This window comes from Erythranthe guttata, chromosome 4, assembly GCF_056151865.1.
Source record: "Erythranthe guttata isolate IM_541 chromosome 4, IM_541, whole genome shotgun sequence".
In the NCBI taxonomy this organism is placed as follows: domain Eukaryota; kingdom Viridiplantae; phylum Streptophyta; class Magnoliopsida; order Lamiales; family Phrymaceae; genus Erythranthe; species Erythranthe guttata.
The window spans coordinates 1,090,714-1,117,810 of record NC_142536.1 but is presented as its reverse complement, the minus strand read 5'-3'; the positions used below and the strand labels follow the sequence as shown (position 1 = coordinate 1,117,810).

General features: G+C 34.6%; 5 protein-coding genes across 5 annotated transcripts; 3 read left to right on the top strand and 2 right to left on the bottom strand.

Annotated features, from left to right (window-relative positions):
- Positions 1–3,598: 3,598 nt before the first annotated feature.
- Positions 3,599–5,385, top strand: LOC105953622 (RNI-like superfamily protein). The gene has a single exon (XM_012977299.2). The coding sequence runs from the start codon at positions 3,960–3,962 to the stop codon at positions 5,157–5,159; it is 1,200 nt and encodes a 399-aa protein (XP_012832753.1). The 5' UTR covers positions 3,599–3,959; the 3' UTR covers positions 5,160–5,385.
- A 1,132-nt stretch (positions 5,386–6,517) lies between these two features.
- Positions 6,518–10,103, bottom strand: LOC105953629 (transducin family protein / WD-40 repeat family protein). The gene is made up of 10 exons (XM_012977306.2): positions 9,813–10,103; positions 8,933–9,414; positions 8,407–8,526; positions 8,212–8,289; positions 7,942–8,118; positions 7,691–7,768; positions 7,412–7,587; positions 7,123–7,281; positions 6,945–7,005; positions 6,518–6,835 (listed from the first exon to the last, which is right to left on the bottom strand). Exons 2-10 carry the CDS (start codon positions 9,341–9,343, stop codon positions 6,644–6,646), a joined length of 1,452 nt encoding a protein of 483 aa, XP_012832760.2. The 5' UTR covers positions 9,344–9,414; positions 9,813–10,103; the 3' UTR covers positions 6,518–6,643.
- Positions 10,104–12,403: 2,300 nt separating this feature from the next.
- On the bottom strand, positions 12,404–15,021 carry LOC105953639 (gibberellin receptor GID1B). The gene is made up of 2 exons (XM_012977316.2): positions 14,459–15,021; positions 12,404–13,865 (listed from the first exon to the last, which is right to left on the bottom strand). The coding sequence occupies exons 1-2, from the start codon at positions 14,495–14,497 to the stop codon at positions 12,870–12,872; spliced, it is 1,035 nt and encodes a 344-aa protein (XP_012832770.1). The 5' UTR covers positions 14,498–15,021; the 3' UTR covers positions 12,404–12,869.
- Positions 15,022–22,503: 7,482 nt separating this feature from the next.
- On the top strand, positions 22,504–24,191 carry LOC105956829 (protein VAPYRIN-LIKE). The gene has a single exon (XM_012980739.2). It carries the CDS (start codon positions 22,672–22,674, stop codon positions 24,082–24,084), a length of 1,413 nt encoding a protein of 470 aa, XP_012836193.2. The 5' UTR covers positions 22,504–22,671; the 3' UTR covers positions 24,085–24,191.
- Positions 24,192–25,613: 1,422 nt separating this feature from the next.
- Positions 25,614–26,360, top strand: LOC105957860 (histone H2AX). The gene is made up of 2 exons (XM_012981838.2): positions 25,614–25,887; positions 25,971–26,360. Exons 1-2 carry the CDS (start codon positions 25,684–25,686, stop codon positions 26,190–26,192), a joined length of 426 nt encoding a protein of 141 aa, XP_012837292.1. The 5' UTR covers positions 25,614–25,683; the 3' UTR covers positions 26,193–26,360.
- The last annotated feature ends 737 nt before the right edge of the window (positions 26,361–27,097 follow it).

Sequence of the window (27,097 nt, the reverse complement as noted above, 5' to 3'; positions counted from 1 at the left end):
GGCATTTAATTTGTTGTAGATGCAACTTGTCTACAATGTTATTATTTAATTTGGTGCATGTTACATTTTTTAATATAATAATATACTTCGAGTATATATATTCACTTTCAGCGTATATAAAAATACATACACACGAGTTTGTGTTACTATCAGTTTATTGACAAATGAATCCGAATATAGGGTACATCTTGCTCTCATGCAATAGCTCGATAGGTGTAACCGCACTCAATAAGTCGTATACGATTTGTTCGACCTAAAAAATATTGACGGTTTCCAACGTGTATTTCATAATATATATTTTTAAATAATCAATAAAAAATAATCTTAGATGGTTGGTATTAGCATTATAGCTAAGTGGGCCGTGAGGCCTAAATATAGCATACTGGTGTGAACACGTGCTATGGATGGACCATAATTATTTCTAATTTAGTTACTAAAATAACAATGTACTAGTTTTAGTCTTTTAGAGGGTGAAAAATTGAAGCAAAAATTACTATAGCACTCACAATATTTGTCATCGTCTATAAAATATTACTTAACTTATACGAAAATAACATAAATAAATAAATAAATCCAAATTAATTTTGTCTTTTCACCTAAAAAAAGTGACAGAAATTGATCAATCTAATTGAAAGGAACAAATAAATTGGACTGCATTTAATTTCTTGTTCAAATCGTAAATTACAAAAATTGAAATTTGCCAAATGAATTGAATGTCTTGATACTGACATATATATATTTATTTACTATTTGTATTTATTTATTTATTTATGAAACTCACTTAGCCTCAGGAAAAGTGATCGAATTTCGGATAAAATTGAGTTTTATATTTATTGATTTATGTGGCCTTACTTTTTCGTTATACTCAAATTATAACATTTTCATAAAACAAAATGAGGGAATATATATTAGATATATACTATAATAAAATATTACATATATATATTATTTTTCATTAAAACTTTGACCCACCCTCTTCATATGCTATGAATTTATTCATCAACATGTGAAATATAATGCATTTCTATGTCTAGTAATTTTCAATAATAATAATAATAATAATAATAATAAACAAATAAAAAGGAACTGTAGTTTTGGATTAGAATTGCAATTTAAAATAAGGGTTTTGCTATTTGCAGCGGGACTTTTACTGAAATTGGCTTATTTGCAGCGGTACCTTTTTCATTTAATTTTTTTTCCAATTTCTCTCTCCTATTCCAAACACTCTCTAGAAATTCGAATTTCGAAAAAAAAAATTGAATCTCCCGTTTTCTGGAGCACGAAAACTCGTAGAAAATTCAAGTTTCCGTGCTCTGCAGAACGTGAGCTTCAAACGGCTTGAAACCTCCGTTCTGCAGAGCACGGGAACTTGAATTTTCTTCGAGTTTTCGTGCTCCAGAAAACGGGAGATTCAAATTTTCGTGCTCCAGAAAACGGTTTTTTGAATTTTTATTTTCGGAAAAAAAATAAAAAAAAATTTAGATATGAATCACCCGTGTTGTAGAACACGAGAACTTGAATAATCTTCATGTTCCCGTGTTCTACAGAACGGAGGACTCAAAAAACATGAGGTTCCCGTTCTGCAGAACACCGGAACTTGAAGATTATTCAAGTTCCCGTGTTCTGCAGAACGGGAACTTAAAGTTTTAATATTTTTTTTTTTAATATTTTTTTCTAAATATCGAATTTTCTAATTATTTGAGGAACATGATAACACATATTCGGATTATTGTACTCGTTTGTACATTCATCATCAAATTTTTCGTCAAAATCACCATCATCACCCTACCAAATTATAAAAAATAATAATACAAAGGAATATAAAAATTAATAATACAAAAAAAAAAAAAAATTGAAAATTGATATGCAAGTTCTCGTGCTGTACAGCACGGGTAACTCCAATATTTTCCCCATTTTTGATACTTCTCGTGCTGTATAGCACGATTATATCAACTTTTAATTTTTATTTTCTTTCTTTTTACCATATAAAAGTTATTCGGGTCAGCCATTGAAGAATTCGTTGTTCGTTTTTGAATTTGTCGAACGAGCTTCAAATTCTAAGTTTTCGATTTTTTTTGGTTGAGAGCGTTTCGGTTTTTTTGAAAAGTTAGAAAATTGACAAATGAGGCTACCGCTGCAAATAAGCCAATTTCAGTAAAAGTCCCGCTACAATTAGCATTTCAGTTAAAACAAATGGCCCAAACAAATTAATATTCCTTTTATTTGTACTTTAGTCAACCATAATAGAAATTAGATAGACTTGATTCCCAAGTATCCATCCCATTCTCCTCTCTGTAACCACTGTACCATAACAACACGAGACGGGAACACTACACAGTACTGTGGACCGCGAAACACGAGATAAAAGCAGAACTCGATAGGACCACCACCTCCAGCTGTACTTCCGCCCTATTACGTGGCATCATCTTATTACGTGGTCACATTAATTACGTGCCTCCACATGTCACCATCCACTAGACCTGACCACCGGTTCGGTTAGAACCGGAACCGGAACCGGAACCGAACCGGGGTCAACGGTTTTAGAACCGAACCGGAACCGGTTTGACCGGAACCGGAACCGGAACCGAAAAAACCGGTTCGGTTCCGGTTCCTCATTTTTGGAACCGGGAACCGACGGTTAGAACCGCGGTTCTAACCGTTTGAACCGGTTTTTATAAAAAAAAAAACAAAAAAAAATTAATATATTTATATATATATATCTCTGTATATATATTTATATGTATATATCCGTGTATATATATCTATATATATATATATATATATATATATATATATATATATATATATATATATATATATATATATATATATATATATATATCTATATATATCTCTCTCTGTATATATATTTATATATATATATATATATATATCTGTATGTAATATATATATCTATATATATATCTATATGTATGTATATGTTTTTTCTCTGTATCTCTCTCTCTCTCTATATATATATATATATATATATATTTAAGTATTAAGAAAAAAATTTAAGTTTTTAAATATACTTTCTACTTAAAAAAAAAAAAAACTATTTATAAAATTGGTTTTTTTTAAGTTTTTAAGTATATATATATATATATATATGTATATATATATATATATATATATATATATATATATCTATATATATAAAGTATTATTAAGAACCGGCGGTTCTACCGGTTCTAACCGGGAACCGAACCGGAACCGGTTAGGAACCGAACCGCAAGGAACCGGATTTTTTCGGTTCGGTTCCGGTTCCTCCAAAATCAGAACCGGAACCGGCGGTTCGGAACCGGAACCGGAACCGAACCGAACCGTGGTCAGGTCTACCATCCACCATCCCCCTATTTTTTATTTTTCTTTTTTTCAGTCAAAAAGAAAAAAGGGAAATTAAAAAAAAGACACCCCCGATCGACCAAACCGTCACGTGCTTCCCGTAAAACCCCCACCCGCGCAAACCGAACCTGCTTATCTGTCACTCCGAGCCTCATCCCCCTCCCAGGCTCGGACAACCGTTCGCCGCTCCAAGCCGCTCTTACTAATCAAAGCAATTAATTATAACTAACCCAAAAATTAAACCCCTAAACCCAAAATTAAGAAACTTCACCGAGAATATGAATAGAATAGCCTGTCATTTTTTTTGCACCAATTTCCACACACACACACACAACACACAGTAGAAAACCTAAAACCTTCTGCACTTTCTCCATTTTTTTTTCTCCATCTTGCCGAACAAGCTACACACGAAATCGATGCTTGAATCCGTACCATTCATCGTTTACTTTCATGTGAAGCCACTCCCCCTCTATATTTATTTACATCTGTCTCCAACTTTTGATGCTGTCCTCCATTAAAGCTTCACGGAAAGCTCTTTAAGAAATCCAGTATATAAACACCCCCTTCTTCTTCGATTTGTGCAGCTCATCAACAGGCAAAATTAGAATTCAAATATGAAGTGTTTGTTGATGAGAATTTCCGGCGCCTCTGTTTTTCTGATTTTATCCCAATTTGTTTTCGCCGCCCAAGCAATGCTGGACCCGGTTGATTTCCTCGCATTGCAATCGATTCGGAAGAGGTTGACCGATATGCCCGGCTCTAATTACTTTGCTTCCTGGGATTTCACTTCCGACCCCTGTAATTTCGCCGGCGTTTACTGCGACGGTGATAGGGTTGTTGCCCTCAATCTCGGCGATCCTCGGGCCGGGTCGCCCGGTCTTTCGGGTAGGCTCGACCCGGCATTCGGCAAACTCTCTGCTCTGGCGGAGTTAACCATCGTTCCGGGTCGGATAATGGGGTCTTTGCCCCACACTTTCTCTCAGCTCAAGTACCTGCGGTTTTTAGCTATCAGCCGTAACTTTATCTCCGGCGACATTCCGGCGAGTTTCGGCCAGCTCCGAGGGCTACGGACTCTCGATCTCAGCTTCAATCAGCTCACCGGAAGCATCCCGTCCGCCGTCGGAAACCTACCGGCGTTGTCCAATGTCATCCTCTGCCACAACCGCCTCAGCGGTTCGGTTCCGCCATTTGTTTCTCAAACCCTAACTCGGCTCGATTTAAAGCACAACGACCTCTCCGGTTGGCTTTCCCCGCACGGACTCCCGTCTTCTCTGGAGTACCTTTCCTTATCGTGGAACCGGCTCACCGGTCCGGTGGACAAGCCATTGTCCCATCTAAACCGGTTAAACTACATAGACCTGAGTCTGAACCGGTTCACCGGCTGCATCCCGGGCATTATATTCACTTTCCCAATCACCAGCCTCCAGCTGCAGCGGAACCAGTTCTCCGGTCCGGTCCAGCCGGAAAATCTAGTGGCGATCCCGGCCGTGGATCTCAGCTACAACCAGCTGTCAGGCGAAATATCCCCAATGTTCTCGACGGTTCAGAAGCTATACCTGAACAACAACCGGTTCACGGGTCAGGTGCCGGCCAGTTTCGTGGACCGGGTTTTATCAGCTGGCATAGAGTTACTGTATCTGCAGCATAATTACTTAACGGGGATCGAGATTAATCCAACGGTGGAGATTCCACTAAGCACGTCGCTGTGTCTACAGTATAACTGCATGGTCCTGCCCGTACAGACGCCCTGCCCTTTGAGAGCTGGGCGGCAGAAAACAAGGCCTACTTCACAATGCATTCAGTGGAAAGGGTAAGATGGGGAATTCACTCTTTATTTTTTGGGGGTTATTTATTAATTTTTATTATATAATATTGGGGGTACTTCAAAAATATCAAATCTCAACTGTGGATAAATTGAATCAGAAAAAATACACTCTTATGGAGCTTCTGCGATTATGTTTTGGTTACTAATCTTTTTTGTAATTAGAATACTTTTTGATATTAATATAATATATAAATTATTATATTTGTTGTTTATTAGTTAACTATTTTGGAACTAAATGTGTGGGGATCGATTGTACTTGGTGCATTAGGGATTGTACGTCCAAATCATTGAGTTTTGCTTCTTCTTTTTGTTGCTTTTTCCATTTGGGTAAAGACTAAAGACTGTTTAGTATCAGAAGACGTTGGGGATTGTCGGAGAATTAATTAAGATAATCTGACAAAAGTTGAATCAGTTGTTCCATTTGTCTTTAGTGGTTTAGTGGTTAGACAATAGGGCCCGGTTCCCGGCCCGTTAATATCCCGACCCGATCCGACCCATCCCGTTGACTATAAGTCGATTCAATAGGAATCGGTTTTGTGGGATACGAATCGATTTTTCGGGGTGGTTTCGGAAATTTGATCATGTGATGTAGAGTAGTGGTTGAGGATGATTAAGCTTGAAGCTTGTCGTTTTGGGTTTTGGTTTTTTCACTTTATGAAATGTTTTAATTAATTAAAATAAAGTAGTGTTAGTGTTGAGGGTGAGATAATAACCTTTTTGTCCTCTTCATTTGACTGAGGAATCGTTTCGTTTGTTAAACAAGATCTTGACGGTCAAAAAAGAAAGAGATTAAGCAAAGCACCTAAGATTTTCTTTAATGTCATATTAAGTATTAAATTAATGATGGTTTAGCAAAGTAAGCAACAAATAAAATGCCTATGTTACTCAAAGCTATGTGCTCTTTATAGATGTAAACTATTACTTTGAGTTGGAAGTGTTCATCGGGAATATCAAAGTTCTAATTAAATACTAATTAAAATTCAATGGTGATTAATTATAATAATATATTAAAGTGAAAAATATCTATAAATCACGGAAAAGCAAGATTAAGATTTGATTAACTGAACTAAGATTGGGTGGAAGGTTGTTCCCGGGAAAGGGAACGTGGGGCTGAAATAAAGGACAATCATTCTTCTTGGGCTTTTGTGTAAATAAATTAGAATTCAAGGTACAATCATAATTGTACATTAACATGTGCCCATCTCCGATTAGTGGGTGGGACTCTCATTAGTTATATAGTTAATTACTTTTAATCTCAATTTTGTGTATGATTATGTGTAAATCATAACGTAAAGAAATAGTTCTTAGTATTCGTCTTCGTCTATATGTACATTTCCCTTTGCATTATTTCTTTTAAAAAAAAAATTCCCTTATTCGACGTTATTGATATAATAATCTGAGAAATATTACAACATTAATTACGGTACTGTCATATCATACATATGAACTTACAAAAGGGGTTGTGTGTATATCTTAGTAAAAATGTCTCCTTCGAAGTATCTTCTTGTTAGCAGGTGACGGGGCCTCTCCGTTTCCAGGGAATTCCCACTTGACGATATCTCCATCCCAAGAAGAGCTAACCAGTGTCGGATAATTCGGGTGCCAACTACAATCTCTCACCGTCGATTTATGGTGTTGCAGCTTCGCAACTTGAGCTCCACTCACCTGATCAATTTTCATTATAGCTTATTTCTGATAATTTGATTTTCGATCATAAAAAGGATTACATAAATGGGTTTTTTTTTAAAACAATCAGAATATATTTAGCACATACCAAATCATAAATATAGATGCAAGAATCATGAGAACCGGTGTAGATGTACTTCTGGCCGGTGCTGTAAATTGGTGTAAGAAAATAAAAATGTTAATTCTGATAATGCTCCGATAATATTGATGTAAGAGGGGTGGGTGGGGTGGGGGTGGGGGTGGGAGGGGGGGGGGGGTGTCGTTACCTAGATTCTGGCGAGAAGTAACAACGAATTAGAGTGCGTAAGACGGAATGGCCTTTATATGTAGCTACTGATTGATCGTACGGATGCTTCAAGTCTCTTGCTTGAGGAGGGTAGTCCATCCATCTGTAATCCCATTCATAATTCCTGTATCTTTGATAACTGAATCATGAAAATGGATAAACCGTCAGTTCGACCAAATACATTTGTAATATTTATATTATTATACAAGTTAATAAATAATCAAGATATCAAGACAGTAAAGTAGCAAAAGTCTCGAAAGTAATCATACCAAGTAGCATCGGAGGACATTTTACGGATATCCCACAATTTGATGGATTGATCTTTGCCGTTGGATATTAGATATCGACCATCTCCACGGCTATCGATAAATGTGATCCCTTCAAGGTGGCCCATAAGCACCCCTGCAGGTTTACCTCTAGCTCTAAAGCATCGTCTATCCCAAACCTAGAACCAATAACCAAATTTTGATAGAGACGAAATTTTATTTATTTATTTATGTTTTAATCTTAAAAGAAAAAAGGTAGAGAGAAGTATATAGGACTCGTACCTTACAGAAATTGTCATCACTTCCAGAATAAATGAGATGGCTGCTTTCATCAGCAAAGCATACAGAGTTTACATCAGACTGCGTGAAAAGGAAAAAATACTGATTATGCATAATTTCTGTCGTTTAATACAACAATCTACTTATGCACAGATCCTCAAATAATTATCTGAGTGGATATTTTTTTTCCGAGAGGCTAAGTTGGTTGGAAAATAAACGAGATTTTCAAATTTTACAGCAATGACAAACTGTACCACATGTGCCGAGATTTGAAGAGAGAGTTTTTTTGCTTCGAGGTCGTAAACATATATATTTCCATCGCTGCCTCCAGCAACAACTTCTCGCCCATCGGTCGAAAATTTCAGAGAGAATATTCCGAAAGAATATCCACTTTCATTAGGAGAGGAGAAATCAAAACCCTCATGTACTTCCTGCAGAGTAAAAAATGCCAGTCTTCATCAACATTACAGGATTTTTTGGCCAAAACTCTTTGAATTAAAATTGAAGGTACTTGAACTTCATACAGTAACATTTGCGTGAGAATCTTTAGTGGAAGATCCAACGTTGACAATATGGGCGATCGGCGACATGCTAGCGTAAATCTGCAATTCTCAGCACAAGCAAAGACAATTATGCACATTGCTGCATATAACTTCAATATAAATCTAAAAAGCAATATCTGCATGCTTTTGAAATCAACAAATGAGGAGAGAGCTTACAAGATGTCTTTGATCAGGCGACAGGCATGTATCGGTGATCGTCCACCTCAAACTTCTTGCAAGAATATTCTTCTGAACTTTCCATCCTCTTTCGACATCATATATTCTAATTTGACTTCCCTGTTTCACAAAATCGAAGATTTCAATACTAGGAATCAAGGTAATCTATAAAAATTTTGGGCTAGTTTGAAGAGATTTCCAAATTTGTCTATGCATAATAACTAATGCTACCAAATAGAGAATTATTTATTTCACTCCATTTGTAACGTAACAAACACTATTATATATCATATCGAGGCTGTTGTGCTTGATCCATTACCAAGAAAGTTACGTGGTTATGTTGCGAGCCAACAATAAACCATGGGAATCAATTATAGTATCAAATGAAAACTTAGTTAAACCTATCAAACAAGGCCTTAATTAAGCTCTTAAACATCATAAGTTCCTAAAACCTTGATAAAGCACCGACTATGTTGGAAATCTCGAAGAAGCTCTTTATAGCATAATATAAAGTAATAATAAATACCTGAAATGCAGCAAGAAAAAGCGAACCATCGGCAGAGAATTGTGACACGTAAGCCCTACTTGACATTTGGTCCACAACACACGGACCATTAACTGGCAAATATTTACTCAAAACATGACGACAGTCTCCTGATGAGAATCTCCCTCTTCCGGAAAGATTTGCTTCACGACCAGCCAACATCTTCACCGTCGAAACGGGGAACTCACGCTGACCTGGCAAAGCCCGGCTCAAATTTACGTGGGGCCCGGTTCGAAGCTTCGTCAGGTGAGCAATATCATGGCCGGAGGAATTCGAAAGTCTATCGGGCTCGTTAGTAGAACTGGAGCCATCGAGTACTCCAGAATTCACCTCCAATTTGCTAAAAGCATATCCCATTTTCTGAATGTCGGTTTCGTGATCTGAAAATAGCATATTATTAAGCTGTGTTGGGCATCGGTCGCAGTTTGCTCTTCATGTATCTCGACCGAATTACAAGCGTAAACCTGTAAATTACAGCACTCATTAAAGTATTACATTTGAAAAAGAGCATAAACTAATTTCATAATAGGTTTTATCATCATGGGCGAATTCCATCATCCATAGCCCCAATAACTCGGGAGATGAACACCAAACAGTGACTCACTGATCATGTACAGTAACTCACTGATCATATACATCAACTTTCACCACTGGTTTAGGTTTAATGGTTTATGAATGTATCTCCATAAACACGAAAACTCACAATTATTGTACAGTAGAGTTTGGCTACAATCAATCAAATCCTTCGAGAAAAAACAAAAAATCGATTTCAATTAAAACCTTGAGAATTAATTCGACAAACAAGGATCATAACACAAGAGATTAAGCCATGACTGTAAATTGTAATCATAATTTGACTCACCGTTAAAAACCTTGTCGCTGACTTCTCAAAAAGAGGACAACGAAGATAGAACAATTCAGATTATCATTGATTGACATCGATTAGGGTTTGGATAAAGTTTTTTGAATTGATCTTCTTCGTTTCGGTCTGAGCTGAACAGCAGAAATTGATTGTGAATTTTGGGAGTTTTTGCGAAGAATGTGGGACCCACGGGGAGTGACTGATGAGCGTGGGAGCTTGTGCTTCATTCGAGATGTGTGGATTTCTATCTTCTTATGCAAACTTCCACGTGTCATCCTCACAGTTGTTTGTGATTTTCTAAACACCACACTTCATATATTAGTACCTCCACATCAAATTTTATGTTAGTGTATTTACTTTTTCGCCCCTATCTGTATAGTTCAGCTGGTTCCAGAAGTCGTAAGTTGGTGCAAGGTTCTCGACATCAAGGTGTAGGTTTGCCATAACAAAAGATCGTTGAGTTACAATGATTTACATTCATTTATCAAAACCTATCAGACCGGGGACGAGAAATTTCGCCTTTTAGGATTTTTTTGGATGAAATTGGATATGTATGACTTTGATTTTAATTTCTGAAATTAGTTCTAAAAATTCTATTTTATCGGCACTTACAATCTATATTACTATGTATTTCAAAATGAGTAGAAAATATAGGATTTTTCGAATTCCAATTTTGAAACAACTTTTTTCATTCCAAATTCTAAAATTGCAATTTCGAATTTTCTAAATTGTTATACCATAATATATATTGTTATATTCCAACAAAGTCAACCAAGGCCCACCTTGAGCGCTCCATTTGAACTCATCCATAAAATTTTAATACTAATAATATTACATTATGGTCCAATTTCATAAACATTTGGATTGCAATATTAGTGAAACCGTAACTATTTCAGCCCATTGTAAACGAAAAAGCCCATATTCAAATACTAATAATTAATATTTCGCGAGCATATTTATTATTTATTTTTAGTACATAGTCTTTCAAGGCACTAAAAGACAAATATCAAAGGGGGGAAAATAAAAGGAGAAAAGACACAATTATTGATTATACTTATAATTGAGTGTCAAATGAAAATACCTTTTTTTTTTTAATATATTATTTATTTATTTTCTGAATTGAAGCAATTTCTTGCACGTTTGGTTTTGTTGGACCATTTGCATTAGCATTTAGCCCCTCCTAATGGACCACTTAGCTGCATGCTTCTCAGACTCCCACTCCCCACTTTCAATGTTCAATTAAATAATAAATTAAAATTAATATTTATTTGACTTCCTTTATTTAAGTTGCATCATAATTTAAAAAAAAAAATTATGTAATTGATAAATATTTAATTAGAAAGTTTGAACGATCCCTATTATTTCGGGTATTTTGTTTTCTGAAAATTGTTTAAATATGTAAGCATACAAAAAAAATTGTTACAATATAATATGCGTACAAGGGAAGCTTCTTCTATGTCACTTATGAACACGCAAATATTTCAATCACAAACAATGACAATATTTATATTAATGCCAAAATAGACAACCAAACTAAAAAAAAATATATACATATATATATATATATATATATATATATATATATATATATATATATATATATATATATATATATATATATATATATATATATATATATATATATATATATATATATATATTTTATGTCTTAAACATAAGTTCCAAAACTTAAGACAATGACCTCATCTTATTGTCCTGTCCTGCCACAATTTTCAAACATTGAAACCAGCTAATCCAACAAAAAAAGACAAACCATAATAAGACATGCATACAACAATGACTATTTAATAAACTTATATTTATTATTTACTATTTAATTTTATTATTATAAATTTTTGACATTGTTGAGAACATAGGGCATACCACTAAGCAGAAAAGTCAAACGTGTTAATTTTTATCAAATTTGTGTCCTTTTCCAATCTTAGCTGTTTTATTTTATTTTACATTTCAACCCATTTACTTAGTGGCAACCACAAAAAAAAAAAAAAAAAAAAAAGCAAATCCCAACCCAACAACTAGAATTTAAAAGGGTTTTTTTTGGGGGGGGATATTCTCAAAGTGGTCCCCCTTTGAATACCATAAAAAAATATAATAAATTACATTAATTAGCATTAAATATTATTTATTTAAATAAATAGTCTTGATTGTGATTTAATAACTATTCAAACCAATTTAGAAGAAATAAAAGTGTATATATATATATAAATATAATAAAAACAAGGGTAGTATGTATGTACTCCATATGTATGATTGTGAAATGAGCATTGTTTTGGAGTAAGGTGTAATCATTTGTCCTTTTGGCAAAGATTGCGATGTTGTTGGTGGGACGGAGTTTCTGTTTTTCTTTTTCATAACGGGACGCCGTTTTGGTCCACCACTTCCCGAATAAACGCTGTTGCCTATTTTGTAGCAGTTTCCCAATTTAAACAAACCAACAAATTCTTTTCTTTCCTTTTCCTTCTCTTTATGGTCATCAATATTAATCCATCATTGGATTGGATTAACATAAAATAAAATACTTATTGTTTATTTTCCTTTATTTATTTATTTTTTGGAAAAATAAAAATTAATTTTTACATAAAAAAACAAAAATAATATTTATACATGACTAGAGTAATAGTAGCATCAATATCAAGTACAATATATTACAGCAGCATTGGATTTTCCAAAATCCATGTTACTGAATTAGCTTTTTCATCAATAATAATAACATCCTAAAAGGGGGGTCACAATGTACTAGGTAGAATAACCCCCCAAATAAACACATCAACAAAAAAAAAAAAAAAAAAAAAAAAAAAGGGATCAAGATTTCCAAATCTCGAAACCCTAATCCCGCTACCCCTACGTCGTTAAACAACGATTCGAAGTTACCCGAAATAGAAACCCGAATAAAAATCTACACAAACCATATATAATAACTACACAACCATACAATCCTACCATAAAATGTCAACCCTTCCGTAGTTAATACGTATAAAACCGGCCGCCTATATATCGAAGTTAAATAAAAATAAAAAGGAAAACGTATTAACAATATTACGAGTGGATGAAGCTTCTCATCTCGTCCATTAAGGAATGGAAATGATCGTTATTCGGCAAGAAGTAGAATCCAATTGTCGCCTTTTCGAGATAAAGCAATTTCACTTCTTGCCCCGATTTCTCGAGCCCATCCACGTACCTCAATTGCCAATCTTGAAGGAGATCCAATCCCGCCACAACAACGAGGCTCTTCGGAAAATTAACGAAGCCCTGGACACTTTTACCCCTCGGGCCAAACACATTACACGCGGGGTGGTCTCTATCCTCACCTTCCGGAAGGTACGCCCTCCAGTACCAATCCCTGTCTTGAATCTTGACAAAGTACTTCCCATCCAATAGCTTCTCCGACTCGGTCCTCTCTTGCCCACCGAACAGAGGGTGCAAGAGAATATTCCCTTTTACTTCAACCCCTTCCTCCGCCGCCCTCACCGCCACGTGGTGGGCTATGTTTCCGCCGGAGCTATCTCCGGCCAAGTAAACGTGCACCCTCGAAGATTGGGCGCCACTCCTAAGCCACAGCCTCGATTGGACCCACTTGAGCGCCGTCCATCCGTCGTCGTACGCGCAAGGGTACCGATTCTCCGGCGAGCGGCGGTAGTTGACCGACACAACCGCCGCCTTGCAGGTGCTGACGAGGCGGCGGCAGAAGGTGTCGTAGATTGCGCTATTGGCTGAGGAGTGGACGAAGCTCCCGCCGTGGAAGAAGACTATAACAGGGATTACTTCAGTTGTGCTCAAGGGCTTCTCGAGCTCGTTTATACCCCAGTGAGCCCCGTTTTCACGGGCTGATAGATAAACACGGTTGAGGAGGCTGGTTGACCGGTCAACAACATCGAATGAGTAGACACCATCGACAGGGTTCGCGTTCGCGGTGACTTTTCTGTCGAGGTATTCATTTAGGTCACGGTTAAATGTGCCGTCCGGGCGGCGGAGCAAGTTGTATGCTAGCTTGAAATTTGATATTAGAATCCATGTATTGAGGGGAACCACTCTCTGCATTAAAAAAAAAGATGGGATTTTTTTCTTTAGTTTTTACAACAGAGTTCAAAAGATTTGATTTTTCTTTAAGCACAGTACACACAAGCATCTAACAAAATATATCAGTAGTGTGTGAACACGGTAGGGTAATCAGCAGTAAAGGGGGAAATTCTGAAAGGGGAAATACAACATGCAAATCTGTAAAGATAGAGTAAATTGGTAAGAAGTTAAGAAACTACCTAAAACAAACCCAACACAAAAGAAACAAACCTATTTACATGACCAAGTTAAAAAATTAAAAATTTACAAAAAAATTGAGATTTTAAAGAGGGGTGAAAGAAAATATAGCATAGTTCAAAACCCTCAATCAAAAAATAAAAAGATTGAATCTTTAACAGTAAAATCAGACATCTTTGGTGAAAAAAATGAAGTCTTTCTGGAAAAAGAAGCATAACCCAGAAGATAAATTGATAAAATACGGAGAAAGACGAAGAAAAATCAAGGCCCCTTGTCCCGGAAAGAAAATAATTGTCGGAGGACCACGAAGAAAAAAAGAAATAATTCAGAAAAAAAACAAGAAAGGGAAGCGAATATGTATATAATTTTACCTTTGATTCGTTAGCATTTACTTCGTTACTACCCGCCATGAGATTGATTATAGGGTTTCAATCCTTCCAAATCTCGCTCGCTGATCTCCCACAAAGGGCGCACTGGAAAAAAGATGAGTTTTTTTTTTCACCTACAGAACACACTTAGCTGTGTGTGTTTATGGGAGTTTAATTTTTTTTTTTTTTTCTCTTTTGCTTACTTAATAATGATTGTGCTTTTTTTTCTGAGGAACAAACAAAGGAAGAAGACACTTCTGAAAAATACACAGAGACAGATGGCTTCAGGATTTCTCACCCAGAAGAACTAAAAAAGATCAAGAGAAGAGGGGGGGTGGGGGGGGTGAGGTGGGGAGGGGGTAGGGGTGATGATATAATTATATTTAGTAGTAATTTAGCTTTAAAAAGAAAATTAAAAATAGTTGGATAAAGGAGGGAGGAAAATGGAGGCAGCGCGTGAATTTACTGTATTAGATAAGAGAGAGAGAGAGAGAGAGAGAGGGAGAGAGAGAGAGCATTTTTAGAGAGAGAAAGAGAAGGAGGAGGGGGGAAGAAGGCGAGGACGAGAGAGACGACAAAGTTGGGCGGCCGAAATAAACTGTTTCACTTGGGTCCCACCATTTATTAATTTACCTTCAATTGTGCTCATTATTATTATTTTTCATTACCTATGTGTATTTAATTAATTAAAATTACTATTAAATGTTAATTTCCAATAACACCCTTAATTTATCACTTTTATCTATGAATGTCTATGATTATTCATTTTATTGGACATTTTTATTTATTTAAAGATTTTATCTTTTTATAGCTAATTTGATTATGGTATTAATCTCGTGTTAATAATCTTATTTAAATAATATTTTACTCATGCTAAATTATTATTATTATTATTATTATTAATTTAATAAAAATATTAATAATAATAAAGGGTATATGAATGTCAAAGACTATATAAATTCCAAAAGGCTTGAGTTAATGAATGCAGACAACATATTTAACCATATTATAGGGTTGTGTGAGTTACAACCTATGGCATATTTATTTATTTATTCTATTGTCTTAATTATGAAATTAAAATAATTGAACCATTAAATGAATTCGTCAATCAATATTTAAAGAACTGCGTAGTTTATTATTCATTTAAATTATTGAATTATCATTTCGATGTGCTATAAAAAGAAATATTTATCACTATAAATAGTAAATACTACTTCTATTAAGAAGGAAAAAAAATGTGTTTCAATCGGTGAAGTATTGGACCGAAAATAATGTCCTGGCAGTAGTCATAGTAGCTCTGTCCATAGAAATTAGTTCTCGGCGGGCCACAGTATTATTTCCTGCGTGCGGCAGACGCCAACCGGAGACACGTGGCCTCAATCGCTACCTGCACCATCCCGCTTCACTTGAATTGACCAAATTAGCCCCCACGTTCCAAGAAACCACATTCCCACCAGGGGTGTGACACGTGTTTTGTCGCGTAGTGTCAAGCGCGTGACGGCATGTTTTTTGTCAGAACTCTCGGAGGTGTGGGGCCCGCCAACCTTTGCTTTCCTTTCAATTTATTATTATTATTGCGATTATTTAATTATTATTACTTTAATATAATTATGTTAATTATCGTTTTTAGGTTTATGAGGGGGTCTTTGAATTTTGTCGTTGTCTGAGTATAAAAGTGAATTAGTAGGAAAATTTAAATTAATTTTGATCGGCACGTGCTGGTCATGTGCGGGCCCCAACTTGGTCCTGGCGATGTGTGAGAAATGTGGTGCGGGGCCCACAAGCGAGGTTCGATACCCTCAGAGATCGAAACGTGGCTTACTTTTAATTATATTGACATTTTGCAGCCATTGACATGATTTCCTTTTTCTTTGGAAATTTATTACCAAAAATACATCTGAATTTTTTTATTACTAGTTCTATTACAATCTTTTTATGTACAAATTCTAAATTCGGTCGATTTCGATTCGATCAGATTTCAATAGCATTTTTATTTGTTGGAAAAAAAAAACTTTGAAAAAAATAAAATTGAATAATTAAGTTAATTTATTTTATTTTCATTCCCATTTAAATATGGAATAAGAGCATTTATATTACTAATAATATATATGTGATTCGTTTGGTGGGGGTTAAAAGGAAACATAACAAGCAAGAAATCCAGATGATTGATTAGACCTTTTCTTCACTTACACAAGGAAAAGATTTTTTTACCAATTTTTTCTTTTTATAAAAGGAAAAAAAAAATTAAAATCTTTTGATATGCATTATTACCCATTGTGGAATTTGATGGGATTCACTTTTTCTGTAGCTCTCCTTTTCGATTTCACATTTACAAATTTCTACTTTAATCAAGCTCATAAATTTAAATAAATAAATATTTTATAAAATTTCTATTTTAACCAAACACATAACTAATACAGATGCATGTCAGTCTGTCACAACTCACAAGGTCAAGTTTTAGTGGGCATTTTATTTATTTATTTATTTATTTCTGAAATGTTTTATACAAAATTAAAAAAACAAAATAAAAAAATAAAAATGGCCATGCCGGAATATAGTAATACTAAGATTCCGTAACCTTAGACGTGCATTATTTTGGATAATGGCCTCACACAAGCCACCCAACTATCTTTCCACAGGCGTTTTAAAAATAAATTAAAATTAAAAATAAATAATAAATTATTTTTTCCACCTTTGGCAACTCTAGTATGAATCTTCCTTCAATTTTTTCAAAATCACCAAATTATTGCATAAATTCTATTTATAATTCAATGTTGAACCAAAATCATTCTTATAGGAACAAAATAAATGTTCTTTACATATAAATTCATAATAATGTAATTCGTAAGAGTTTAATCACTATGCTCGTCGCGCGTAACATACTTAATTAAAATTAAACTCTGATTTATGTTGTTTACAAACATGCAAACACAATAAAGGGCGACCCAAGACTAAGGCCCAACTGATTGGGCAATGACCTAAAATAAAATTTGTATTTTATGGGCTTTCAATTCATAGATGATGGTAATTTTAACTATACTAAAAACCTTTAAAATAACCCGACTATTATTTATTATTACTCCAAAGTTGTAAAATCAACCCAGTTAATTTATATCAATTTTACCAACCCTCGTTAGAAGAGTTGGTACCTAGCCTTACCAATAGGGTAAAAGGTCTAGGGTTCGAGTCCCCCCTCCCCTACTTCCCCTTGTAATGACTTGAATTACTCAAAAAAAAAAAATATACCAATTTTACCTAATTAAACCCAACTAATTATAATACTTTAGTTTTTGTTTAATTAATGTAACATTATATAATATATATATATATATGTATATAACAATAATAACAATAGGTAGGACAATAATAAATTTAAAGTTTTCGGATAAAAGGAAAAATGTAAATTTTATTTAATTAATTAGTTAAATAAGAAGAAGTGGAGCGACAATGTGTTGGGGATTTTGTCGTATATGGAGGTGGCTAAGCATGTGCCACACACACACACACACACCCAACATATTGCCGTGAATGTGATAGCTCCACCTTCCCTAAAGGCTAAAACCCCCTACTCTATTCATCTCACTTTCTCTCTCCTATCCTCCACGTGTCGTTATCCTATTGGTGCAAACTTATTTCGTATTCCTATTTTCCTAAACCAACTAACTAATTTATTAATAATATAAATTTATCATGGTTTTGGGATTTCAAATATTGCATGATTTTATTTTATTTTTATTTAATAAAGGGACTAATTAATGAAAATAGATTAACTAAAAGAGTATAACTTAGGCTTTGTATAACCTACATCCGGTGAAATACACCATGTGTTTTTATATAGATCTATACATAATAACACACACCTGTATGTATGTGTGCTTAGTGGATAATTATTTATACAGATCTACGGTTTAAAACCACATGGTGTATTTCACCAGGTGTAGGATCTCAAAAATCGTATGACTTAAACTAGTTACATTTATGATTGCATTTGAATGGAATGATTTCCACGATGGAAATTTTTGAGAAAATAATTTAAGATACAACTCTAAATACAATTTATTATAAAAGTTAGAATATAAAAATATATATTAGAATAAAACCATTCAAAAAAGGCCAACAAAATTATTGATATGAATTTAAAATCCTTAATTTGAAAATTCCTAGATTCAAACCTTAAATAATTGATTTAAGTGGATGGCGTGGTCACAAAATAGACACATATATGAGTTAGTTTTGTCTCCATATATATTATTAAACATTTATGCATTTGAATAAAAAAAAAAAAGAATGAATAATGTTAAATAAAGAATTTGGAGTTTAGTGTGTTAGGTCAACAACTGGGAAGAGGGTTTGGCTTGTTGTGCAAAATGGGGTCAATTCCAACAAGTGGAAAAAAAGCTACACTCATTACTCATATATTCATTTTTAGACCAAATCAATTTCTGCACTTATTTTTTTTTTCTCACTGACTCACTGTTTCTCATTTGTCCTTTACTATCACCTCCATTTGCCCTTTCCTTTTTTTTTTTTTTTTTTTTTTTTCAAAATTATTTATTTATTTGGCAATTAAAGAGGGGTGAGGGGAAGAATTTACGGTGTAGGTATATATATGGGTAAAATGGGGTTTCTTACCTCGATAAATCAACTTTTTTATTTTTTTGGAAATACATATGATGACTTTTGTGTCCTTTTTGTTGATTTATCTAATGGGAAATGTGGAATATCCACTTGTTCTATTTCATGTCTCTTCCTATTTCTTAACCCTGTTAGCTATTTTTTAAAGTTTTTAACAATGAAAATAATATTATTTCATTTTAATATAACAGATAAAATACTCCATTTATTTCATAATATCTGTCACTTTACAATTCTAATGATGCATTAATTACATATTTTTCAATTATATCCTTATTAACTTTCCAGTACTCTATTTGCATAAATTAGTAAACAATAGTGTTTTTGTCTGTTTATATCTATTTTCCTAAAATCAAAACATATCTATTGAGATTCTTAAGACTTGTGTTAAGAAGAAAATCGACACATATTTAAGAACGGAGGGATTATTTGAAAGAAGAAAAAGGGGGACAAAAATTAAAAATTAAAACCGGGCCAAACAAAGAACTATGTAAATTAATTTAAGGTCAAGGGTATATACGTAAATTTGAAAATAAAATGTATTCCACTTTAAAGTATCCATTCAACTTTCTTCACAAAGCGCACATGGTCCCAAGTATTTAATTAACCTTCATATTAACAATAAATAATTACAGCATAAACCCCATTACCATATGTGTGAAGACAAAAGAAACTCTGTACACAAGTGCATGAATCAAGCCTCAAAGTGTTGTTCTTGGTTCATTGTGTGTGTGTGTACGCGCGTGTAAAGAAACATTGCATTTTTCTAATCTTTAAAAAAATTATATAACCCGATGTAATATAATATTAATATTAATTAAAGTGCATTAATTAATTAATTAATTAAAAGTGCATTAAAGAGATAGTCGGCAATTAACATAAAATGCGCGTGACTGTACACTCCTGTCTTCATTTGGTGTTTTTTTCTTGTTTTCTTTCTTCTGCTTTTGGTCTTCTTCTGACCGCCATTTAGGTTTATTAAACATGCCCACGTTGTTCCTGCATTTCAACCATTCTTTATTTTTTATTTATTATTACATTATATATATTAAAATAAAATATCAAAATTCATTTTTTTTTTCACTCAAAGACATTTTTTCTTTAATAGTCACATTCGTTTTCAACCTTGCACAAGCATTAAGAATTTTAATAAATATTTCTTCAATTTAAAAAAAAAAAAGTAAAAAGACTAAAATAACCTTGATCATTATAGAGAGATTAGTATTAAAAAGTGAATAATAAAAACATAATAAATTAAAGAAAATGAATTAAAAAAAGATGGTAAAAATAGGGCGAAACACACAACAAACCGGTGTATAAGTTGTTGGTTGGGGGGGCAGTGGGAAAACGAAGCATGAGAATCCCTTTAATTTATCTTTTGACTTTTTTGTCCCTTACTCTCTTTTGACAACACACACTAGTATATGTTAAAATTATCTCGAGATTCCCACTTTTTTTAACCTTTTCCACAATTACACAGTAATTACTGCTGATGTATTCTATTATTAACATTATTTTTCAAATTTATTTATCACTCTAAAGAATTTTGCTTTTTTGCTTATTATGTAAAGGGGGGCGGAAAATAAATAAAGAAGAGGAATAAAGTCTTGTTTGGCAGATATGAAAGCGTTGCAATATCCGAGTGATGGTGATTGGATGACGATTTCAGTGACGTCAGCAGGTGTTAGGCCAGTGCGCTTGTAAATGTATGGGCCATTCTTCTGCAACTTGTCCGATATTTCGAATTAAATTGAAAAAAATGATTAAATGGGTTGTTATGTTCGGGCCACAAAATGAAACTCAAATAATTCAATGTACTTGTCACAACGAAGCCAATTGGCCCACCTGTGAACTAAATTATTTGTTGTGTCCTAATTCGTTTATCTTTCATTTGGGCCGAACTCGATTACAGCCCGAATCTCTGAAATTCACTAAACTTAGTTTATTATTGAATCTATAACCATGATTTTGGGCCCATAAATGAAGTTTATGATTGGGCATAATTAATTTTGGCGGCACAAATACTTGTAACAAAAAGCGAAATTCCTCGGCCCCAGGGCCCACATCCCTTGGCTCGACAAGTATTTGATGGAATAATGTAAATCATGGTGACTCAATGGCCCGTTAAGATAGCGGACCCGAACCAGGTGCCCATAAGGAACCAACCCTCATTGGAGTTGAAATTTCCACACTGCAGCTCCCAGGATTCGATTTTAGATCTCGTACCAACTTACCACATCCGGAACCAGTTGAGTTATACCCATGCGGACACCAAATCATATTTGTTCTGCCATTAGAGAGAAGACAAAGGTAACACTTATTGATATGCATTTATGAATTTTATTCTTTCAATATCATTCTTCTATAAGTGATTGACTCTTTCAGTGTGAGAAAATTAGGGTTTTACTGAGTACGAGTACGAGTGTATTCATTTTGGCTGGTTGACTGTTCATTCATCGGTAAGTGAACTCACTGTGGTGCTAGTTTTCGGTCAGAGTCGCTACCTCCTTGGATTTCTAGATTGAAACCAAGAGTGTATCTATTATGTAAATGATTATCATTGTTGTTGGACACAACACAACTAAGAACGTTTGTTATGGTGTCCCTAGTTATGCCTGAAGAAAAGACAAAACAAGATTTTTAGAAGTATATCCATGATAATCATAATTAAAAATAAATAAAATAATCATAATTAAAAGAAAACAAATAAGGACAAGTAATTGTTTGGCCTGGTCAAAAAGTTAAGCTGCTTGTTCATTTCCTCCATCCCCATCCTATAGACTAGGCCAAACAATTCCCTCATTTATTTTTATTAATTTCCTGTCATTATCGTGTATTCATCCACCGTGCATAATAGACCAATCATAATACATTAATATACGAGTTATATCAAATATGGGTAAATTACTACACGCTGAGGTATGGTCAATTTATGAAAAAACTCCTCTTGTTTGGATAATTACATCTATAGCCTTAATTATGATTTTCTCTTATATCTCCACCATTATGCTGTCAAATTCAACATAATCATCTAGATTTCGTGGGATGTGCTCTAGTTGTACTCGTTTTATGTAAAGTTTGTAAAGTTAAACTGCTCTAGTTTGTACTTGTTTTATGATCATCTTGCTTCAAAATGTGGGGTTCGAATGATATAAAACGGATACAAAAATGATAATATTCCATATAATATCGAAGATTCCACTAAATTTGAAACCACAAGGGTAGACGTGTAAGAAGATTTATAGTTGACGGGTGGTTTGTAATTACCCAAACAAGAGGGGTGTTTTTGTAATTTAACCATACCTCAGGGGTTGGTTGTAATTTACCTATCAAATATATATATATATATATATTTAATAACAATAATAATATTCTAGATAATACTTATATTACAGTATACACAAACACAATGACATTTACATATACTTATTTTGTAGTTACAATAAAAATAAAAATAACACAATCATCAAAATCATTATTCATTAATCATTAATCACTAATCACCACCTTCTCTCTCTACACACCTAGTAACACTCCACAAAATCTTGTGTAATCAATCCCACATTTGAATCAAGGACAACATGGACAGATTAATCAAGGCGGATGTGGATTCAATCGACATCTCCTTCGTCAATGGCGGAAACTGCAGCCAAACTTTCAAGCTCACAAACCTGATGCACACCATGTCCGTCGCCGTTTCTCTCACCTCAACAAATCCGGCGATCTTCTCCTTCCCCAACCCTTTCTCCATCCTCCCACCCCTCTCCACGTCATCCCAAACCCTCGTCTTCACCAACCCCTCCGGCGACCGCCCCCCTCTCTCCACCCCCAACGACGCCCTCCTCGTCCGATCCTCCATTCTCCCCACCGGAAAAGCCCACCACGACGACCTCCGCCGCCTCTTCTCCAAGCCAGGCCCCCATATCTTCAGGGACGCCGCTCTCCCGATCAACTTCGTCGGCCCTCACGCGGCGGAGTTCCTCCTCCTCCGTCTTCCTCCGCCGTCGTCTACCCCCCTGGAAATCACTTCTCTCTTCTCGAAGGCGATTTCTCGGTGCGACGAGCCTCAGCTCACTTCTCTGCTCAAAATTGCGTCGGAAAACGGGAAATCGCACTTCATTCCAGCCCTAATTGAAGCCGGAGCTGACGTCAGCATTCGCGATTCAGAAGGTGAATCGTTGATCTCATTAGCCGTTAAATCCGGCAAAATCGACGCCGTACAAACACTGATCGAATCCGGCTGTTCAATCGACAACAAACGAGACCGATTATTACTTCACACAGCAGCATCGAACAACAGAGTGGATATAATGGAAACCCTTTGTTTAAACTTCGTCGAGATCGATTTGAATTCGACAGATAATCAGGGCCAAACAGCCCTTCATCGAGCAGCAATCCACAACCAAATCGAAGCCCTCCAATTCCTCGTCTCCATCGGAAGCGAAATCGATAAAACCGACAACGAAAACTGGACCCCGCTCCATTACGCAGCAGAAGAAGGCCACTTCTACGCGGTCCAATTCCTGCTAAACCACTCGATTTTCGCCAAGTACGCGGTCACGAAAGAAGGCAGAACCGCGTACGCATTGGCTGTGGAGAAAGGGTATTCGAACTTATACGATCCGTTGTATTTGGGCGATTTGCTGCACAGAGCTGCGAGGAGAGACGATGTTCACGCAATGAAGAGTTGTCTTGCTCAAGGGGCTAAGGTTAATGGAAGGGATCAAAATGGATGGACAGCTTTGCATAGGGCAGCTTTTAAGGGGCATTTGGAGAGTGTCGAGCTTCTTGTTAGCCACGGCGCTCGAGTTGATCTTGTTGACGGATCGGGATTTACGCCTCTTCTTCGTGCGGTCGAGTCGGGAAATGTTGAGGTGGCTATGTATCTTTTGTCTAATGGGGCTAAGGCTAGTCTTAAGAGCTTGAAAGGAATGGTGGATTCTGTTGATTTGGAGAGTTTCAAGAATCATCCTTCACTTGTTCATACAAATTGAATAAACTTCTAAAAAAGATGTCATTTTTATTTTTTTAGGTTTGTTAGTTTGCCCTTTTTTGTTCTTTGTTTCTATGTAAATAAATTTTTTGATTTCTGATTTCTGCAGTATGATTGTTGTTTCTTGTTTCTGGGTTTGTTTTGCAATGATTTTTCTTGAGAAATCATGTATTGATCATTGGACAATTGACAAGTAAAAGATCCAAATAGAGACATAAAAATATTAAGAAAGAAATAAATGCTTGAGAATATTCTTACTTTGGGATATGTTGCTTTCAAGTTAACATTAGAACTTAGAAGTAGTCAACTAAGAACAACTGCATAGTCGATCTTATTTTGTTTTTAATTGTATTTTATAATAGCCTTTTGATCAGAGATCAAATAAATAAATACATGATTACATACTAGAGACCATACAATAGAAAGTACAAACATTTATGCCATTTTTAAGTGCAAATTGTAATTTAATAGTCCCATATTTAAAACCATGTACCAATACTTTTATTTAAATTTTATTTTTCAACTTTTCAATTTATTTAAAATGTTGATAAAATAACGATTACTTAATGCAATAAGTCTCTTTCGTGAACAATCATAAATCCATGGAAGTTGTGTTTGAATTGGGTACAATGTCATTTTCGAGCATACACAATCATTTTTTAATCTATTAGTATAGAGCAAGTATTGAAATGTAAAATTCTGATCAACCACAAGTTTTTTTATTTCTCAAATTTAATAAAAATCATTTGAGACTATGTAACTAGAATATTTACTAGTTCATATTTGTACACACACATGTTGTACTTATATCATAATAAATTATAATAAAAAGAAAAAGAAAGGCTTTGTACAATATTGACAATTTCCCTTACAATTAAACTACTAAATAATACTAATAAGTTTCTTATCAAATGTTTAATCATTTTATTTGAATAAAATAAAGTCTCTATCAATAACTAATTTCGTTACAATAATTAAAACCAAGCCACACAAAGTGGTGAGTATCTTAAAGATAGTTGACCCGGTTTCTTAGTCACTTATACCATTTTATAAACGTTGCTAAAAAACAAAAATACACTTTTTGCTTAAACAAATTAAATAAAAAGGAATTGAAATCAAGTTCGGATCTTTCTCCTCTTAGATGCTAATTCATTAAGCCAAAAACATTATTATAGAAAAATTAACTTTATTTATAAATATTTTTTTAAAGAGTCCGGTATTACTAAAAATACTCGGCCCAATTTATTTGTTGGTCTAATTAAAATTGAATAGGCTTGGCCCATTTTGTAGAGTTCATGGCCCGTAAGTTTGTTCCCGGGTTACTAAAAAAGAAGCGGGATACGAAATTTTTAAATGCCACCGTGGCAATCCAAGTTAACACAAAGCAGCCAATAAGAAACGAGGAAGTTAGACTCAACAAAATCCGTAAAATACTCCATCCACGCTGGCAATCCGCGTGAAACCACATGCACCAATCAGAACACAGATACAAACTCTATATAAATCCTCAGCACCACTACGCTCTCTCCACCACCAACAACATCTTCTCAGCAAATTCAAATTTCAAATCCCCTCCAAAATAAACCATCCACCAAAAACCATGGGCGAAAAGACCACCGCTGCTAAGTCAATCGCCGGCCGAGGCAAGTCTAAATCGAAGTCCGTTTCCAGATCTTCAAAAGCGGGGCTCCAGTTCCCCGTTGGCCGGATCGCCCGTTTCCTGAAGAAGGGCCGTTACGCCGAGCGCGTCGGATCTGGTTCCCCTGTTTACCTCTCCGCCGTCCTTGAATACCTCGCGGCCGAGGTATGTTGACAAGATCTCTGATTTTTCTTAATTTTTTAAATTTTTTTTGGGGGTTGAAATTAGGGTTGATTTTTGAAAATTAGGTTTTGGAGCTAGCTGGAAATGCGGCGAGGGATAATAAGAAGAACAGAATTGTACCAAGGCATATTCAATTAGCTGTGAGGAACGACGAGGAGCTGAGCAAGCTGTTGGGATCTGTGACTATTGCAAACGGCGGCGTTTTGCCAAATATCAACCAGATTTTGCTGCCGAAGAAGTCTGGCAAAGGGAAGGCAGAAATCGGATCTGCTTCTCAGGAATTTTAGGGGATTTATTATGTTTTTTTATTTTTGCTTCTCGGTAGATTTAGTCGTGCTTTGTTTTTTAAAAGAAATGTTTTGTCGATATGATGTAGATTAGTTTCGAATTAATCAATGGTGATTTTATATGTTCATCTGTTATGTTTAAATGAAATCTGGCAATTTTATTCTCCATATTTTCTGTCTTCTATTTAAACAAAAAAAATAAGCCTTTTTTTTTTTTTAATTTCGGTAATTCATTTAATTATTTGCTATTATGTTGAAAGAATGATGGGACAACTAATTTAGTCTATGAAAAGTAATTTGATTATAAAATATAACTTAAATTAGAAAATTTTAAAATTTAGAAATTGAATGTTTATATTTGTAAAAGAGATAGTATACATTAATATTTGTTGGACATAACCGCCTAAATTATCTGTTTACATAATATAATCGCCTATATATGTAAAAAGAAGGGAATGAATATATTATTGGCTCGATATTTGGTGGTGATTCATTTAAATTATTCGAACCGTAAAATCCATATTTACTCCTTTTGTGGTATATAATCCGAACCAATAAATCTACAAAATGTATGCCGTTGCTTTAAATTTCAAATTTTTTTGTTAGCAATTTGGTTTAGTAATGGTTTACTCGGTTATTTTTGATCGATTTCGAATTCGTTTTTCATTAAAAAATATTAAAATATTAATGAATAGTTTAACTAGGGCTCATAAACTTTAACAATATTAGAATAAAAAAATATCATAAATAGTTGTCACTTACTACAATTAAAATCTAATCAAATGAACTTTACATAGGCCCAAATTCATTTAGGCGCCAAAATATTATTTTACTAAATTTTTTTGAAACCCCTTTCCCTCTTCTCTCCATTAATTAATATGCCACGCTGTCAATCCCCGATGCTC

Coding starts and splice junctions, on each gene's coding strand:
- LOC105956829 (XM_012980739.2), top strand. CDS start 22,672: ATGGACAGATTAATCAAGGCGGATGTGGATTCAATCGACATCTCCTTC.
- LOC105957860 (XM_012981838.2), top strand. CDS start 25,684: ATGGGCGAAAAGACCACCGCTGCTAAGTCAATCGCCGGCCGAGGCAAG. Junction 25,888..25,970: donor TTGAATACCTCGCGGCCGAG/GTATGTTGACAA, acceptor TTTGAAAATTAG/GTTTTGGAGCTAGCTGGAAA.
- LOC105953622 (XM_012977299.2), top strand. CDS start 3,960: ATGAAGTGTTTGTTGATGAGAATTTCCGGCGCCTCTGTTTTTCTGATT.
- LOC105953629 (XM_012977306.2), bottom strand. CDS start 9,343: ATGCTATTTTCAGATCACGAAACCGACATTCAGAAAATGGGATATGCT. Junction 8,527..8,932: donor TTTTTCTTGCTGCATTTCAG/GTATTTATTATT, acceptor TTTGTGAAACAG/GGAAGTCAAATTAGAATATA. Junction 7,769..7,941: donor TTCAAATCTCGGCACATGTG/GTACAGTTTGTC, acceptor CTTTTCACGCAG/TCTGATGTAAACTCTGTATG.
- LOC105953639 (XM_012977316.2), bottom strand. CDS start 14,497: ATGGCGGGTAGTAACGAAGTAAATGCTAACGAATCAAAG. Junction 13,866..14,458: donor TAAATGCTAACGAATCAAAG/GTAAAATTATAT, acceptor TTTTTAATGCAG/AGAGTGGTTCCCCTCAATAC.